Source organism: Morus notabilis, unplaced genomic scaffold (genome assembly GCF_000414095.1).
Source record: "Morus notabilis unplaced genomic scaffold, ASM41409v2 Scaffold931, whole genome shotgun sequence".
Taxonomy (NCBI): domain Eukaryota; kingdom Viridiplantae; phylum Streptophyta; class Magnoliopsida; order Rosales; family Moraceae; genus Morus; species Morus notabilis.
In genome coordinates this window covers 42969-61222 of record NW_010360641.1, presented here as the reverse complement: position 1 = coordinate 61222, position 18254 = coordinate 42969, and the positions used below count along the sequence as shown (strand labels likewise).

The following is an 18254-nucleotide window of genomic DNA, read 5'->3' as shown; positions in this document are numbered from 1 at the left end:
CGTCCAATGAATTTAGGAAGGTGGTTAGTTATGTAACGAGTGTCCAATGAATAGTATGTAATGATGAACAGTAAAATCACCTGAGTCATCGTTCGCTTTTTTTTACCTCAAATTGTAACTACGAGAAAATGTCCCCACGCAGAGTCCTTGCAAACAGAAAACACAGCAGCAACCGCAGTCAGAGTCATAGCGTGAGATTTAATTAAACTAAAGTGTCTGTTTGGTTTCAGAGAAAAGGAAAAGAAAAAAAAAAGTTAAACAAAACCAATGGAAACCATTTTCTTCCTCGGTGTTCAAGAAGAAAACTAATAGACTTGAAAAGACCAGAAACAGAAAACCCTTTTAGCAGCATTTTCATTTCTTAGTAGTACTATTTTTGGCAAAAATAAATTGCAACTTTATAAGCAAGGACGTTTTCAAAAAGCAAACTAAGGGGTTGTTCTTTTACATTTTTGAGTTAGGGTGACTTGAATAATGATCTTAAATTGAGTTTGAGTTATAACTTGAGTTAAAATTGTAACTTAAGTTTGTGTTTGAATGTGCATATTTAAGTTATGATTTGAATTAAGAATCTATTTGAGTTTGTGCTTGGATGGGTCAAAACTTAAATTTATATTTAGATAGTATTTTAATAAAAACTCAATGGTGATGAAAAATGTTAATAGATGAAAAATGTTAATAGGGTATATGTGTGAGGTTTTATTCATCTTTTTGTTGTAAATGCATAGAAAACAAATCATCTCAATCAGAATTAAAACGAAAAAGTTATGACATTTTTAAGAATAGAAAAAATATTGTTCATTAACTTGAGTTCGAGTTTATGAACTCGAGTTGAAGGGGAAACTTGAACTCGAGTTTAGTGCCAAACTCGAGTTCAAACTCAAATTTTACAAAAGAACATGAACTTAAATAAAGTTGTAAGTCGAGTTCAAACTTTTTCTGAGTTTCGTTGCAAAAGAACAACCCCTAAATAAAATATTTTGCAAATAAAAATAATTATTAGGTAAATAAAAATAATTATTTAAAGTTAATTGATTAATATAAAAAAATTAAGTATATAATAGTTACGGTGATCATGACACAACAATTAGTGCGATACACATTAAGAAAGAGACAAACATTATTAAAAGTTGGCATAAGTATTTAAATGTTAAATTTTTATTGAACATGTGTACCACATAAACAAAATAATGCGATACATCCGGTCCACTGAATAATTCATCGGAAGGAAAAATGAGACAAATACTCCTTTGAATGCATGGATCTTGGATTTTTACATTTTACACTTTATTAGTACCCTTAGTCAAAGAATTATATTTGTAAAAAAGGTATTAATCAAGAGTAAATTGTGAAAATTTTATAACAGTACATTTAAAAGGTGAATTCACTAATTTTCTCTTTTTTTATAACTCTTTTCCTTTTGCGTGTTGATTCATTAAAATATCCTTATTGCTTCTTTTTTTTTTGTTGAATAATACCCTTTGTTACTGGATGGATGAAAATGTCCACAACATCGTCAATATTTTCACGATATTATCCATATTTTGAAATCTCGATATGAATATAGGGGAAAGGCTATTCTTCCTGACGTGTCCATAAAATATCTGCAATATTGTCCAAAAAAATCTGTAAAATCCGTGAATATCCGTAAATATCCATGATATTTTTAGAAATGTCCACAAAATGTCCAAAAACCTTCAGAAATTTTTTTTAATTAAAATCAATTTTGTAGCGCATTTTTAAAATTTTTTTTTAATAAAATGTGACAACATGGTTTAAATAAAAAGTAAATATTAAGACTTAATTAGTTTTTTAAAAAATGCTGACTTTTTAAATAAACTATTTATAAAAAAACATGGTGTAACTCAATTGAGTCAAGCTGATGAGGATTCTATAGCTTTGAGTTTTGATTCCATGAGCTTAGGAACATAACAAAGTTATATGACTATCCATACAATTCTCACGTGGAATTTAGTTCAAAAGTATAAAACCAAGATAGTTTGTATGATATATTAGTATATCCTCCACCATAAATCAGTGTTGAAGTGTAATTACACATCTCTGAAGATTAGTCATCAAGTTCTATAAACCAACAATATCCAATTAATGAGTTAATAATGGGAATAGATCAAAAAACACACATGTGACCATTAACAACTACATCTAGAATTATTCAAGAATAATATCTTATCAAATGTATTATTTAGATCAAGATAAGAACCTACCTAATGCTTTCTAACCTGTTAGAAACTCATTTTGGTACCGAAAGTACTTTAAGACTGTGTGTATTCTATTGTGTTTGGTAGTTAATTTCTATGTAGTATATTAAATTATTGTGCCTTGTTTTATAATGAGTATGTAAAATTATATTTGAATCACAATTCAAATATAATTATGATAATTTCCTACAATATTATTCAATATAACTCTCATATCTAATAAAAAATGTATTATGTTTGTTATTAAAGTAGTTTAAATTAAGTAGTATTGATTGTTTTAGCATTTTATACAATTTAAAAAAAATTAAAATTTCATTAAGGTATTCATTTTTTTCCAAAATATTCGTCATCATCAACATTTCCCTCAACATTATCCACAAATCAAAATCTCGACAACCCCAACGATACTGAAATTTTCATCCGTGGTTACAGGTGACCAAAGTATAACATCAATCACTCACTAAAGTTCCATTTAATTCGCTGATTTAAGTTTTAATTTGAGTTAAGATGTAACTTTATGTGAAAATTTTTTACTGTAATAAAAAAATTAAATATGATTATTTTTAAAAATTTTTTACTATAGTAAAACTTAAATCGATAAAAATAAACAGAGCTTTTAACTCATCACCTGTGCCAGTCTTGGGAGTTGTGAGCATACTATTCATTAGACACTCATTACATAACTAACCACCTTCCTAAATTCATTGGACGTTCTTCTGGCTATTTAACATGCCGAAATTAAAAAATAAATAAATAAATAAAGCTAGTTCATGGCAACGGTGATGATGACAAGGGATTATTTTTATCCGACGAGTCGTTGTTGGAGAGCGAGTCAACATGAGTACATAATTCTGTGCCAATCTGGGCACACAATGTTAGGGTTGTGTAAGTCCGAAAATCTCGCAACTAACTTTTAAATTAAGTGAATTATTTTATAAATTTGAGTTTAAAATTTAAATTTTATTATAGTTAAAAATTTTAAAAAATAATCACATTTAATTTTTTTAGTATAGTAAAAAATTCTCATATAAAATTAAATTTTAAACTTAAATTAAAAATTCAAATCAACAAACTAAAAGAATATTAAATCTTTGAATTTCTTATTTTACTGTATTAGTTTGGGAACGTCCAAAAGAACGTACTTAATCTTAGACATTATCAATTGCACTATTAATTATAAATAATGTGTGAATCATTTGTATTTTCACAAAAAACTACGTATAGTTAAACGTACAAAAAAAAAAAAAAAGAAAACACATACACACACAACTTATGCAGTAACTAATCTATATAAGTATGCTAATTATTCTGATTGTATTATAATTTATAAAGATATGTATATTACTTGATTTGTAGTAGATGATTAATTGTCAACTGTTTACTATCAATATCTTTAATTTGCAAGCGAACTTTTCTTTTTACGTATATTTCTCCTTCCATTGATTTCTCAATTCGTCTTTTTTCTCTCTTTCCAGTCATATGGGCTCTCTTCTTTTTGTTTTTTTTTTTGTTTTTTTGCGTAAGAGTCCTTTTGAGAGCTTATGATCATTTTTTCTTTTTCTTTTTAGATCATACTTATCTTCTTGATGTTTTGTCATGGTTGATTTTTTTTTGTTGTTGTCTTTTTTATATTTTTTTATCATTTAATTACTTTTTGTTGATACTACTTTCTCTTTTTTTTTTTTTTTTCCTTTTTCTCTTAATTCTTTTTTTGAGAGAGAATACATATATAAAATTATACGACTCTTCGTGAACATACTATTTTTTCGTCTACTATTTATAAAAATTATTCGTTTATTCGTGTGTGTGTATATACACACTTTTTGATTTGGTTTATTTGGAAGAGATGCTCGTAATATTATTTTTTTTTTATAGGGCGATGCACGTATAATTCTTTAACTATGAATATATATATCTTTTAGAATCTCAATAATCTCTCGTGTTTATGAGTTGTAAAGTTTCAATTGACAAAAATGTAAATTTTCATCAATATATTTATTAATTAAAAATGACAACTTTTTACTTGTAATAAATTTAAAATTCTTTGATATAATATTAAAAATGATTTCTTTTTTTTTTCCTTCTCCTGTAAAAGTTGCAAAAGCCTTCAATTTACAAACTCATTGCGCAAAAACAAATACTTTAACAATAAATCAATGGAAAAATTTCACTTTAGTACCCAGTGCATTTTTAAACATGACGTTGAACTTGATTTGTCCATAGTTTTTTTTTAAAAATTTATTAAAAAATATTTAAAAAATAAATTCAAATTTCTATTCCTCTCCCTCTTAGTTTTTTTTTTTTTTTTTTTTCATTTTAAGATTTTCAAATATTTTTAATGTATTTATAAAAAAAAATTCTAGACAATTGAAGTATAAGGATAAAAATGTCATTTCACATCCCAAAAAAGTCTCAGGGTATTAAAAAATAATTTTCTAAAACGTTAATGTATTCGCATGAAATTATTAAAAACATAGAGTACCATATTCATATTTTAATATAACATAGAATACCAAATATTCTAGACAAATCAAATACAATGGCATAAATGACCTTTCACGTCCTAAAAAAATGCCTCACGGTACTAAAATATGATTTTTTAATACATCAAGGTACCCGCATTAAATTGTTAAAAACATAAGATACCAGACTTATATTTCAATATACCACGTATACTAAAATGAAATTTTCTCAAAGATCAATGTAATACGTGGCTCAAACCCAATGAACTTTGCACTATATTTATCATCTATTGATAGGCTGCGAGCAACATCTGTACGTAAATCCGAGAAACTAAAAAGAAAGTAAACACGCAAGAAAGGATGTCAAAGTATGATCTATAGCCTCTTTTAATTCTCCTCTGTGTTAACTAAAATTTGAACCTATTAAAGCGTTAACATACTGGAATGGGGCACTGAAAAGCACCATTCTGGAGAATACCAACATGGAGGAATAAAAACCAACCCTAGAATTTTCATTAAAAGAAAAGCCATGAACAAGACCAATGACCATCTGAACAACAAAAAAACTATTCATAAAAAAAAAAATAAAAAAAAAAAGCCCATTCCCCACCTCATGTTCACAAGGGAAAAAAAATATATAGACAAGAAAATTACCTAGACGGCTAGAACTTTACCAAAAAGTATAGGAGATGGATAAACAAGAGTCAAGAAGAGATTTCATCACTATACATCCCAACCATCCTTCCTGTCATTGAATTTCCACTTATGCGCAGCCAAACTTCCGTACATCTTGGAGAACTTCATCAGGCAGTCGGTTCTTTTCTGAAAGTGCACCTGCGTATTCCGGCTGATCGCCGCACCGGACAATTTGGATGTGTCTATAGTCCATGTTGGTCTTACATAATCTACTCTCCTACTTGAACTAGCATTTGCATACAAAAAATTCATAAGCACGTCTTCACAGTTGAAGTATTTGTCAACCACTTCCCTACCTTGCCTAGCTTCTTCACTCCAATACCTCTGAAAAGCCGTTTTACTATCAATGAAAGCTGCCCCCGTGAGGATCATGTTGTAACCTTTATCTTTTCTGGCAAAATGTTCACCCCGATACTTCAATTGGCTTCCATGGCTGAGCCAGGGATAGAACCCCACTATGCGATCTGGATGTTGGCGCCAAAGTTTAAAACCACGCTCGAGGTCATCACAAGTCATCATAATGTCGTCGTCAAGCTCAAGAACAGCTCGCGTCTTAATCAATGAATCCTCCTTGAACCGATTATTCAGTGAGTTCTCTTCCTCTATTCTGATCCTAATTGGCACCGTTGAGTCAAAATCACTCACTCTAGGAGGTGTTCCCTTGTTCCATACAACAACAATTTCTCTGACCGAAGAACATCTAGAGTAGTGCTTCACGTACAATTTTAAATTCCAAAGGCGAGCTTCATAGGTCATTGTTAACAAGGTGAACTCCGAGTAATGACCTTTCAATGGATAAGCTTCTTCTGCACCACTCCCACCATAGATAAACTTAACCCCGGTGCACATTGCCACAACTCCGACTACGAAAATAATGGCAAGAACTAATCTTCCAGCACAACTATTAGGCCTAATCCTACCTCTGAGGTATGAACCTGCTCTGTTCAAGCGGCTACAAAACCGTCTCACTTTGGAAGAGAACAAGTATGACCTTTCCCAGGACAGAAATGCATCACTTCTCTTCCCTGAATTGTTAGTGCACCAGTTAAGGGGAATGATGCACTTCACAGCTCCAAGCAACAAACCCAATAATGCAACAAGTAGGAAAGCAACTGCAACTGAAGTACAGCCAAGAATAAATCGACGGACTGAATTGCCAGAAGGGACTCGGTCTCCATCCATTACTGCAATCCATTTACCATTACTTAACTTCTGAACATCTAGTTGATGGTAGCGAGCGCCATTCCAAGCATTCCAACCCTTAGTTGGTTCTGCTAGGCCTAAGGGCACTTCGACTTCTTTGTATTCATCTTTGGTAAGAACTTCCACCCTGAAGACCCGTACTCGTCTTCCATATGTTTCGCCACAATCTTGACCAATGCGGTAAAGGTGTCCATCATAAGAAAATGGTCTACCTCCATTACGAGCCCCAAAGGTCTTGTCTGTGTTATATATAGGATTCTTTCTGTGTGGTTTCCAAGGACCAAGAATTGAGCTGCTATACCAGATTTCTAATTGTCCATTCTTTTTGGTTCCGAAACCGCTGTGATCAGAACCGAAGAGCCAATAGATATTATTGTACTTGATGATAAATGAATCGACAAGAGGTTTCTTCATGATGACTTTCTTCAGTCTCCATTGCAGAGGAAATTTGACCGCTTGGTACAAACGAAGTTCCCCTTTCTTACTGCTCTCGGGCATCATATATATCTGTAAGAAACAATGATGAAACTGAATTTTAGACAAATAACATAGGAATGCGTTCCTAACTGCGGAAACTCAACCTGATGTGCATAATAAATCAATTGTGTTGGAAACATTTTTAGATTTTTTTAAAAATTTATATATTGATAAGGTGCGCGAATGCCGCTTGAGGTGGTACGGACATCTCCAACGTAGACCGCTAGAAGCACAAGTTCGTGTTTGAGAGGACATTCATATACCAAATACTAGGAGAGGGAGGGGTAGACCAAGAATTACGTGGACCGAAGTCGTTAGGAAAGACATTCTACATCTAAGCCTTCAAGAAAGTTTAATTTCGAACAGAGCTGTGTGGAAAAGTGAAATCTATATAACCGACCCCAATTAAGTTGGGATTAAGGCTTGTTGTTGTTACTGTAAAAATTTATTTATTTATTTATTATAATTATTTGTTAATGAAACTGAATGAACTAATGTGATGTCTGTAAAGTTTATGCACATTAAAGAAATTATATGACTTACTTGGCCAAGGTCCTCAAAAACATACGGATAAGAAAGATGCCACTCTTCATCCAAAGCTATGCCCAACTGTTGCCATGTTGCTCCCCCATCAGTACTTTTTACAACTCCAATATCTCCTTGCATGGTTATTGAATTTTTGGTTTCATAAAACAGGTAAAATGCATCACCCTGGGGGAAAAAAAAGGAAAGAAAATGTGTGATAATTAGTTGTTTTTCCTATGTGACATAGTACATGTGTATGCGCATAATTACAGATGCATAACCACGTCTATGACTTTTCTAGCATCTGGTCAACGTAGTGGGTTACCAAATGAAGGCGCCTGAGAGATTTTGAGGGATTACGCGGAAAATGGAAGAGTTCCTTGAAGACAAAACTGAAGGTATGAGAGAATAAATCACAATCAAGTGGAACCAACAGCAAAATGTTTGACTTCTGTCTCTACCATAATGACATTGACAAGGAATGTTTTCATGAGAATATACAACATGACTCAAGAAATGGACCAGTATACATTGCGATGTCGCTTTGAATATGGTATTGTCAACAAGAAAATTCAAGCCCTTCATTTATCCTAATCCAGTCATCAAACAAAAACATCTTAAAAGCTTCATTTAAAATTCTCAAATGCTAGAGAAAAAGGTTAAAATTTTCAAAGTTAATAATTGATATGTATATGTCACTGTTGAGTAAAATGGACACAGCTTAAAAACGTTAAAAAGTTTTCTATATCTACTCCTGAAAATTTCTAAGGCAGAAAACTAGAAGGGTCTATTACACATCATATACAGACTAGCATAATATATATATATATATATAACGTACATAATGGCTGCCGTATAAGTTGGAATTATTTCCTTCTTAAAGTAGTAAAATTTACAGCTATACCAGAATTTCAATGGGGCGTTCCTTGTATGTCGAAATCTAGTCTCTCACTCAACCTAGTACTTAAGGACACATACGCGGTATTATTTATTATTATTATTATTGTTTCACTTTTTAAAAGGTCCACCACAATTTTCAATTATTGCTAACAATTATAATGAACCAACTTGAAAAGGTTCAAGAACATATTTCTTTTTTTTTTTTTTTGTCGTGGTGCAGACAACTTGGTTCCTATTCCAAAAGAAAACCATGTACTCCATAAGAGATATGAATAAAAAAATTCCATTTTTCGTTCTATGAAACATAAATAAAGGTCTCGTTGATTTAACCGATTCAAGCTTTTAATTTCAATTCTACTACAGTTAAAAATTTTCATAAAAAATCACATTTAACTTTTTATGTTACAGTAAATAGCTCTTACATAAAATCACATCTCAGTTCAAATTAAAAACTCAAATCAACGAACTGGATGATATCAAATTTGACTATGAGTACCAATTAAAGTGTAACCCACCCAGTTTCATACTTGGAAGCCAGCAGAATTCTCCTCCAAAACCAGTTAAGGGCGTTCACTTCACTAACTCAATTTTGTTGATTCGAGTTAAGAGAGTGCATTTGAGTTATAAAAAATTTGAGTTTAGTTTAGACTTTGAGTTAAGTGTTTAGGAGGAGATTGATTTGACATTTAAAACTTGAGTTTTGTGTTCACTTATACTAAAGCCAAACTCTAATTACAAAGAAGTGTCCTTTTCTGCAGAGGTAATCTGCACTGTAGAATCAAACTTGAGTAATAGAAAAACAAGGGGTGGTTGAAACTCACCAACTCGAGTTATTACTCGAATTTGAAATTCGAGTTGCGTTTAATGAATGCATAACTCGGCTCAATTTCACACTCGAGTTGAGCTTACTTGAGTGTGATCTACGAAGTGAACGAATATATTAAACGAACCCTTAAGCCTTTCCACCGTTGATCTTCCCCTCCTTGGAAGTCTTGTTTCTTCTCTGAATTCTCAAATAGACAATTACCAAAAGAGAACACTTTTTTTTTTTTTTTTCAGAATAATGATCTGGGGTTCTATTTCTCATGACCACCTACCTAGCCTAGTAATAATTTCTTACAAGAAGGAAAAAAAGAAAAAGACCTTCATAGAACAAAGCTATATTGCTATGGCCTAGAGTGAACATATTTGCTAATATTTTCCTTTTTCTCATCAAATTCTAATCCTCCGTACTTGACATTGACAATTCTTTTCTTTTGGTGAAGACTAAGGGTGCGTTCACTTCACGTATCCCACTCGAGTAAGCCCAACTCGAGTGGGATTTTGGGCTGAGTTTTGCGTTCAGCAAATGGCACTCGAGTAATAACTCGAGTATGAGAGTTTGGCATACGGTTGAACTTCCCATTATTGCTGTGTGGTTCTACAGTGTTCCCATGTGCTTGAACAGTGCAGATTCTCTGCTTTCTTCCCATTGCTGCCTCGTTCCTGCCTCCCCAGTGCAGATTTCTCTCTGCTTTCTGCCTGTTGGACCCTCGTTCCTACCTCCCCCTTCTGATTTCACTCTGAAAAAAACGATTCCCTGCAGATTTTGGTTTGAAAAAACGATTCTCTCCAGTGAGCAAAAGGTAACTTGAATCGGTTGCTTCAATTGGGTCGATCCGCAGCGAAAAAAAGGTAAGAAGTCTCCCCTATTTCCATCATTGTTGCTTCGATTGCTTGTTGCATGCCCAACCCTAGAAGTGTTCCCCGCCCCTGTCCTTGAATCTTCATCACGGATTCCATTCATCCGCCGCGAGGCAACCGGCAAACTCCGTTGGCTGTTTTATTGCGTCGATGTAGAGCCAAACGGCAGAATCTCACATCTACTGGTTATCTTCCGTTCAAACGTTACTGTCGGCGGTGCCGGTGTCAATCCGTCGTACAAGCTGCCTCACGATCGCGTTTGGGGGTTGTGATAGCCGATCAGCCGTTGTCCTCAACTGGTTCCAACCGGGTATGATCTTTCCCATCTATTGAAGTTCTATATACCATTTTTTGTTCTAGATTTGCCATGGTTGTACCGTAGTTCTTCTTCATTTTGAATGGTTTGATGATGAGCTATTGGTTGTCGTTTGTATTGTGATGTTGTCGTGTACTGAGCCCACTGTTGTCGTTTGCATCAACTTTGTTCTCTTCTTTGTTGTCGTATTGCCTCCACTGTTGTCGTTGTTACCTTAGTCTATTGCATCCCCTGTTGTTGTCTTGCCTCCCCTGTTGTTGTATTGCCTCCATTGTTGTTGTTTTTACCTGTTGTTGTATTGCTTCCCCTGTTGTCGTATTGCCTCTCCTGTTGTTGTATTGCATTCTCTGTTGTCGTATTGCCTCCCCTGTTGTTGAATTGCCTTCTCTGTTATCGTTTTTACCTTAGACTATTGCCTCCACTGTTGTCGTTCCGCGCATGACCATGCTGTTCAACAGGTAATGTTGGCTATGATGAAATTAGTTCAAAAATTAGAACACTCGTCGTAGTGGCGTCCTGTAGGCAATGTGGCACTTAGTTACCGCTTCATTGGAATGTATTGAGCGCCTCTGAAGCATGGCAGCTACGTCGCTCGTGCTTATAAGGATGATGCTCCGAGTGTTGTTGCGATTAATTACCTTTATAAAATTTCTGAGCAATTTATAACATTGCCCCACTTGTTACGTGTAAAAAACAGGTAATAGGAATTGTTGTTAATGGCAGTGATGTTCCAAAAAAATTATGAGCCATTTATAACAGTGTGTCATTTTTGGATTGTTCCAAATATCTGACTCCCGCGTATGGTCGACCATCTTGTGCGTCGTTACGCTGCTTTCTTTGCTATTTTAGATGCCGAGAGGGAAACCCGACAATGAAGCCACTCTACACTGGACTGAAAGGCAAAAAGAGGAGTTGCTTATGCGACTCGCTTGCCTACAATCGTATTGTGAATGGACGGAAGCCTGATTCTAAAGCATGGGAGGATTGGGCGAAAGAACTGCACGACTTTTTTAAGGATCAAGTGACTCCTGCGAAAGTGTAACAGATGAAAGTCCGTCTCAAAGCCAAGTTTGATCACGAGCTTATGTTACGCAATAACACAGGACTTGGCTAGAACCCCGTAACCAGTGCTGTGACATGTACTGACGAATATTGGGAAGATTTTGCCAAGGTAAATTTCTAAACTACCTCTTCTAAAGGTAGTTAGTTCTTGTGACATTCGCAAACACTTGGGTAATTTTGTTTGCTCATTCACATGCAGAACAAGAAATGGGCCAAATCGGCCAAGAATCAGCCTCTTAAAAACTTTAATTTGTACTATGAGGCCTTTGGTGGTACGAGGGCAAGTGGGGCGTTGGAGAAGGGATTGGATCCTCCAACAAACATTGGGGAGGGTACAATCCCTGTAGCTGACGAATATGGGGCGACATCTAATGAAGGGGGCAGTGATGATGGCTTCGTTACCACCAAGCGGACTGGTTTGAACACTGTCGCTAGAGGTCTCAACATTGCCTCGTCCTCCAAAGCCATCGGCAAGAAACCAACAAAGTCCGCACGACGGGTAAAGGGTGATCCTGAAGCGAGGGAATTAATCGGGCGCCTTATATCGTCTATAGAAAGCAAGCATAGCAGTCGTACCAAAAGCTCTAGTGCGAATCAAGTTGGGGCTAATAATGATCTCCAGGACCGCTGCCAGGAAATAGTAAAGGAAATGGCGCTTGATGACGAAACCGCAATCACATTTTTGGAGACTATCGCTTGGTACCTAAATATGCAGCAACTTTTCGTGAAGATGACTGAGAGTCAGCGTACCTTCTTCGTGACAAGGACAATTAATACGTCGCGAACTCAAATACATGGACCTTCTCAACTCCCCACGACCCTATGGGGACACAGTTTATGCCGCCACCATTTTCCAACTTCATGTCACAACCCACCAACTATATGCAACCGTCACCCATCTTTAGCTAACAACCCTCCAACAATAATCCACAGCCTCCAGACTTTGGGGGAGTACCTATCCCACCATTTCTTAATATTCCCCAAAACTACAATCCCCAACAACTGACTGCGTACAATCCCCAAACATCATACTATATGCCTCACTTTCCACCGCCATCGGGACACTTTGGTGGCGATGGAAGTCCGAACCAGATTTGAGTTTTCACGATTATTGTTTCCATTAGTCATGTATTCATACAATTAAATTACTGGTCTGTTTTTATATTTGAACTTAGTAATAGAGTAGATGTTGTTTAATTTGTTCTACTACAGCCATGTGGGTGTTGTATTGATCATGGCTATTGAGTTGTATTGCAGACAACAGTATTTATTCATGGATTATGTGTACTGAACTTGACTTGCAGATGCAATGACTATTTCATATATATTCTTTAGTATGTATATCTCGTAGGTAGAAATGTGGAATGCAGGTCCGTCAAACCACGTACCCCAAAATGTTGATAGTGATGACTTGGATGACGATTATGAGAATGCGGCAGTAGCAGTTGTTTTGTGGTATTACTACACATATATGGAAAGACCACTTCCTCAATCAAAACATACTTCCGCACTCACAGGTACAATGCGTGTACAATACCTACTTGATGGACATGAGGACGTTATTAGGTCGAAGATTAGAATGGAAAGTGATTGTTTCAAGCGTCTTAATACGTTGCTTGAGCTTAAAGGGCTTTTAAGACCGACTAGGAATATGAATGTCACGAGCAACTTTTTATTTTCCTATACATTGTTTGTCAAAGTTCAAACAACAGGGAGTCACAAGATCAATGGCAGCATTCCGGTGCTACCATTTCAAAGTATTTCCACACTGTTTTGACGGCGTTGTATGAGCTCCATTTTGACTTCCTTACACCACCAAACTTCAACATTATCGATCCCGTCATAGCCGCGCATGAAAACAAGTACCTGCCATGGTTTCAGGTATTTCCCCTAAACTTATTACTCTATTTTATAAATATGTAGAATTGCGATGTTGCTTATGTTAGTTAGTTACTATGTAGAATTGTGTTGACGCTCTTGATGGTACTCACGTACCAGCTGTTCCACCCGCTGCACGTGCTGAAGCATGGAGAAATCAGAAGGGGTTCTACTCTCAAAATGTGTTAGGGGTCTGTTCGTTTGACATGAGGTTCACCTACATGTTAGCTGGATGGGAGGACTCTGCCCATGATGCATGTGTACTCGCATCAACAACAGAGACGGCGGAAAAAAAATTCCCAAATCCACCACAAGGTATGTGTACGCTACGTCTTTACACAATTTTTAATTACTACACGTTTGTGCTTACATGTGGAATTAATATATTCACGTAATGTCTTCTAACGCACACTACAGGTAAATATTACCTCGTCGACTCTGGGTATGCAAACAATCATTGTTTCTTGGCACCGTACCGGGGGAGCACTTACCACCTTCAAGAGTTTCGGGCAAGGCGTGATCAGCCCCAAACTGAGCGTGAGTTGTTCAATTACACCCATTCTTCCCTAAGAAACTGTATCGAGCGCACATTCGGCGTGTAGAAAGCCAGGTTCCGTATTCTTAAGTGCATTAATAACTACCCAATAGAGACACAAATAACCATTCCACTTGTTTGTGCTATTCTACACAACTTCATACATATGTACAACCACAATGATGATCTACTCGCGCAGTGCATGAGGGACGCCATTCCGGTTGTAGAGATTGATCCACTCAACACGGATCAAGATGTAAATCAATATCACAATCCGGATCGGGAAATCCGATTGCCTCATAACCGTCCGCAACGGCGACAAATGCATATATTGAGGGACGAAATAGCCAGTACAATGTGAAATGCATTCGAAAATAATCGCCATCGATAGATTATTACTTATGTTTTATTTTCCAATGCAATATCTTGTGTAAGTGGTGACAAATGTTATTCATTTTTTTCCAATACAATATCTTGTGTAAGTTGTGAGTTTGAATTTGTGCAAGTGAACACAAAATTCAAGTTTCAAATGTCACATCAAGTTTTTACTAAAACTTAACTCAAATTTCACATTACAGTTCCAATTAAAAATAACTCAAGTTCATTTTTTCAACTCAAATAATAAAATTTAAAATAGTGAAGTGAACGGGCCCTGGAAGCCCCATTTTTTTATCATTATTTTGTTTTTTTGGGGGTAACACACAAACCAAAAAAAAATTGAAAACCAAATTAAAAGGGGATTTTAGTTACCTGAACATAGAGAAAAGGATCAGCCACAAAATTACTGGGGAAACCAGCCTCGGATACCGATGCACACGTCATCACCGGGTTCGCCACCGGCCAGGCCGCGCTCTCGTCGTTCCAAACATTCTCCTGTAAATCAAAAACTTCAAAACTAACACCAAAAAAATAAACAATTTGAAAAAAATACAAAAAAAAAATTGAAGAAAAAATGAACTTACAGCTTCAATGGGTTTGAGGGAGAAGGGAGAGTCGCCGAAGAAGACGCCGACGGACCACGAGCCCTCATTGTCGTCGTGGCAGCCAAACGACGAGAGTCCAGTCGTCGTTCGGACGCCGGGGGCGAAGGCGAAGCGCGCGTACAACGTGGCCAGCGATCCGAACAGCGCGAGGCAGGCCACCGAGAACACGAATCCCGAGGAGAGCAGACACCGCTGCAGCCTGTGGTGGCACCTCCATCGGCACCAGCACTTCATGCTAACGTGGCAGCAGCTCCCTCCGCCGCCTACGCCACCACTGCCTCCTCCTCCGCCGCCGCTCACTCCGTCTGGGGCCACAATCGGGCTCGACCCCATCTCCGACTACTACTAACAAAGAAATAATCAAAATTTACCAAAAAAAAAGAAAAAACACGAAACGGCCGAGGACTAAAACGACGTCGTGTCAGCTACACTTGGCGTCGTTGTCGGCGGCGAGAATATGGTTTCCTTCGGTCAAACCTTCATTTCATTCTCTTCTCCGAATCCGAGTTTATCTCGTTCTCTTTTTGTTGTCGTTTTGCTAATTTCTATGTACATCATTTTCCTAAAACTATATATATTTTATATATTTATAACTCATTTATATTTACTCAATTATTCTAAATTTAAATAATTATAACCTTAAAGTTTCTACCATAACTTGTATAAAAGATATTAACACGGTCTCCGAGACCTGAGAGTGTCAAAACTCTTTCTAACACATCAATGCCAGACCTGTTTTAGTATATCTGTGAGAATCCTAACGTGTTTTAATTAACAATTTAACAATATCGTATTGGCCAATTTGTATTGGTTCTTATACTAAATAGCGTTTATGTTATTATTATTATTATTATGCTAAGATGTAATTATTCGTACTTTATATATTTCTTGGATCCGAGTTTAATTTGACCTACCACAATTGTCGATGTCACCAAAAAGAAAAAAAAGTTGTTTAATCTTTGGAGAGAGAGGGTTGCGGCTGGCTAAACTATGAGACATCGCGCGGTTTCCACTTTGAATCATACATACATATAACAAATATCTAATATATATTAAAAATTATCTTAATTAATAAGCACAAATGTGAGGGTTGGGCTATAACTCATAACGGCCCACTTATATTTTTGTATGGTAGAACGGTTGAGGGTTTTTTTCTTTGTTTTTCTTTGGTTTTGTGTGTGTTTGTAGTTGTGTGTGTAAAAAAAAAAAAAAAAAAAAAAGAGAATTTTTTGAAAAATACTTTGGATATAAACGACATGTTGAGTTTAAACGAATGTCATGAAATGTGATTTGGAAACGACGCATCATTTTCCCGTATATGAATGTTAGGTGAAAAATTTTAAATGTGAGACTGGGCGGCAAAATGGTAATTTCATACTAAATTCTTGGCTTTCTTGAATTGTGCTTGGGTTTATTGCTTCCCTCTTTTTTCTTCCCGTTGGAGCAGAAATGAAATTGATAGAAAAATCCATTTGGAGAAAGAAGCTTAGAGCACCAATGGCGATGTCTCAGGGAATCAAAGTTGTGTTGACTCCGGTCCAAGGAAATAAAGACGTTCCTCTTTTTATCGTGTTATTAGGACCGAGCCTGTTGACTGTAATCGTCTAATTTCCGATGTTGATCCCATAATTGCTGCATTTCTCTCTTGATGCTGGATACTGAAGTTGAATACTTTGATCAAGAGGGATATTTCATTAAGTTTGAAGTGGAATTCTGTCCATATATTAAGGGCATATTTAGTTCGTTGATTCGAGTTAAGATGTGACTTTAATGAGAGTTTTTTATTATAATAAAAAAATTAAATATAAATATTTATAAAATTTTTTTACTATAATAAAATTTAAATTCTAAATTTGAATAGGTGAAATAAACGGGGCTTAAAAAGTTTAAAAGAAAAAGAGAAATAGTAGAAAATATGCCAATATGAAAAGCTTAAAAAAGTATATAGGTCAATTTTTAGTTATAGAAATTAATATGTCATAACTTGTCAAGTTATAGTTCATAACCAGATAAGTTATGGATAAATTTGTCAAGTTATGGTTCATAGTCAGACAAGTTATGGACAATAACTTGTCAAGTTATGGTTCATAACCAGACAAGTTATGGATGAAAACAGTAATTTAACATATTTATTAACTTATGTAAACTATTGACTTATTAATTTTAAATCATCTCAAGTATTGACTTATTTCTCTTTAACTCTTTTCATGCCTTTATCAATTTTTGAATATGGAATGTACATTTTTGTTGTATATGTTGATTACTCATTAATGCTCCTTTTTGTTGTAACTATATTATGCATAAGGAAATGAAAAAAAAAAAAGAATTAATTATCATAAATTTATTGTTAGAAAACTCATAATCATAGTATTATGTTTTGTTTAAGTTAAACAAGTATTTGTAAATACCAAAAATAATTATATATATTTAAGTTTCATGTCATGTCTATTTTGATCATTTTAATTACCTACAACAATTCAACCTCACGATTTACCAAACGCTATTACACTAATTTTAGAACCCGCACAGTTATTATAATTATAAGTTGCTAAATATTCAGTTGTTTTTTGTAACATCTGCTTCCTCCTTCAGCACAACTAAAAGTATTTTTTTCAAAATTCACAGCACTACTAAACTAAGCCTACATCTTGTAGCTTGAAAATTGCCTCATTGAAAAGTTAAGTAGGAAGTGAGCAATTAACTTATGGTCCTGCTTTGGAGTGAAGTGGAGTTTTGAGAATTTGTTTATTTTTGTTTGTTTACTCTTTCTCTAGCTTAAAAAAAAATTAAAAAAAAACCATGTTAATCACTGGGAATTTTGTTTGAATTGTGCTCTAGATATATGTATGTGTTTGATATAATATATATATATATATATGTATGTATTTTTAAGGTCTTAAGCGCCCACATATTTTTTTTTTAATGTAAAACCATTGTAAATTAACCACTGTCGATATCTGCATTATTGATGTATATTTTATTAGCTGTCTGGCTTGGAGTGAATTGGAAAAGGTGGCGATCTCATCAATTGAATGAGATACTCAGAACTGTGTAAAAAATTCAGTTTTTCTGGAATTTTTAAATTAGTTCATGATTGTTAGCTGATAAATTTGGTACTAATTCAAGCAATTCATTAATGTTTAAAGTTCAGTATAATGTTCTATCTCTAACTACAACAAAACAGGACAGGAAAGAAAGGTTTGGGAACATCATTCTGAGTTTGGAATTGCAGGTTGATAGACATTAGTAGATGGTGGTTTGGAATACTTACCCATGGAATTTGTTAGCCACAAGCATCACAGATTTAGCATTAAA

General features: G+C 35.0%; 1 protein-coding gene across 2 annotated transcripts; it reads right to left on the bottom strand.

The window, feature by feature from the left end:
• Positions 1-5278: 5278 nt before the first annotated feature.
• Positions 5279-15331, bottom strand: LOC21388686 (glycosyltransferase family protein 64 protein C5). 2 transcript variants are annotated; one of them, XM_024164794.1, is made up of 4 exons: positions 14919-15331; positions 14707-14829; positions 7601-7768; positions 5279-7087 (listed from the first exon to the last, which is right to left on the bottom strand). In XM_024164794.1, the coding sequence occupies exons 1-4, from the start codon at positions 15270-15272 to the stop codon at positions 5405-5407; spliced, it is 2328 nt and encodes a 775-aa protein (XP_024020562.1). In that variant the 5' UTR covers positions 15273-15331; the 3' UTR covers positions 5279-5404. The 2 variants fall into 2 exon arrangements, with proteins under 2 accessions (XP_024020562.1, XP_010095174.2); XM_010096872.2 differs by lacking the exon at positions 7601-7768.
• Positions 15332-18254: the final 2923 nt, after the last annotated feature.

Excerpts from the sequence above, each read along its gene's own strand:
- LOC21388686 (XM_024164794.1), bottom strand. The coding sequence starts at position 15,272 with ATGGGGTCGAGCCCGATTGTGGCCCCAGACGGAGTGAGCGGCGGCGGA. Across the intron at positions 14,830-14,918 it reads CCCTCAAACCCATTGAAGCT|GAGAATGTTTGGAACGACGA; the intron begins GTAAGTTCATTT and ends TTTGATTTACAG. Across the intron at positions 7,088-7,600 it reads TTTTTGAGGACCTTGGCCAA|ATATATATGATGCCCGAGAG; the intron begins GTAAGTCATATA and ends TGTTTCTTACAG.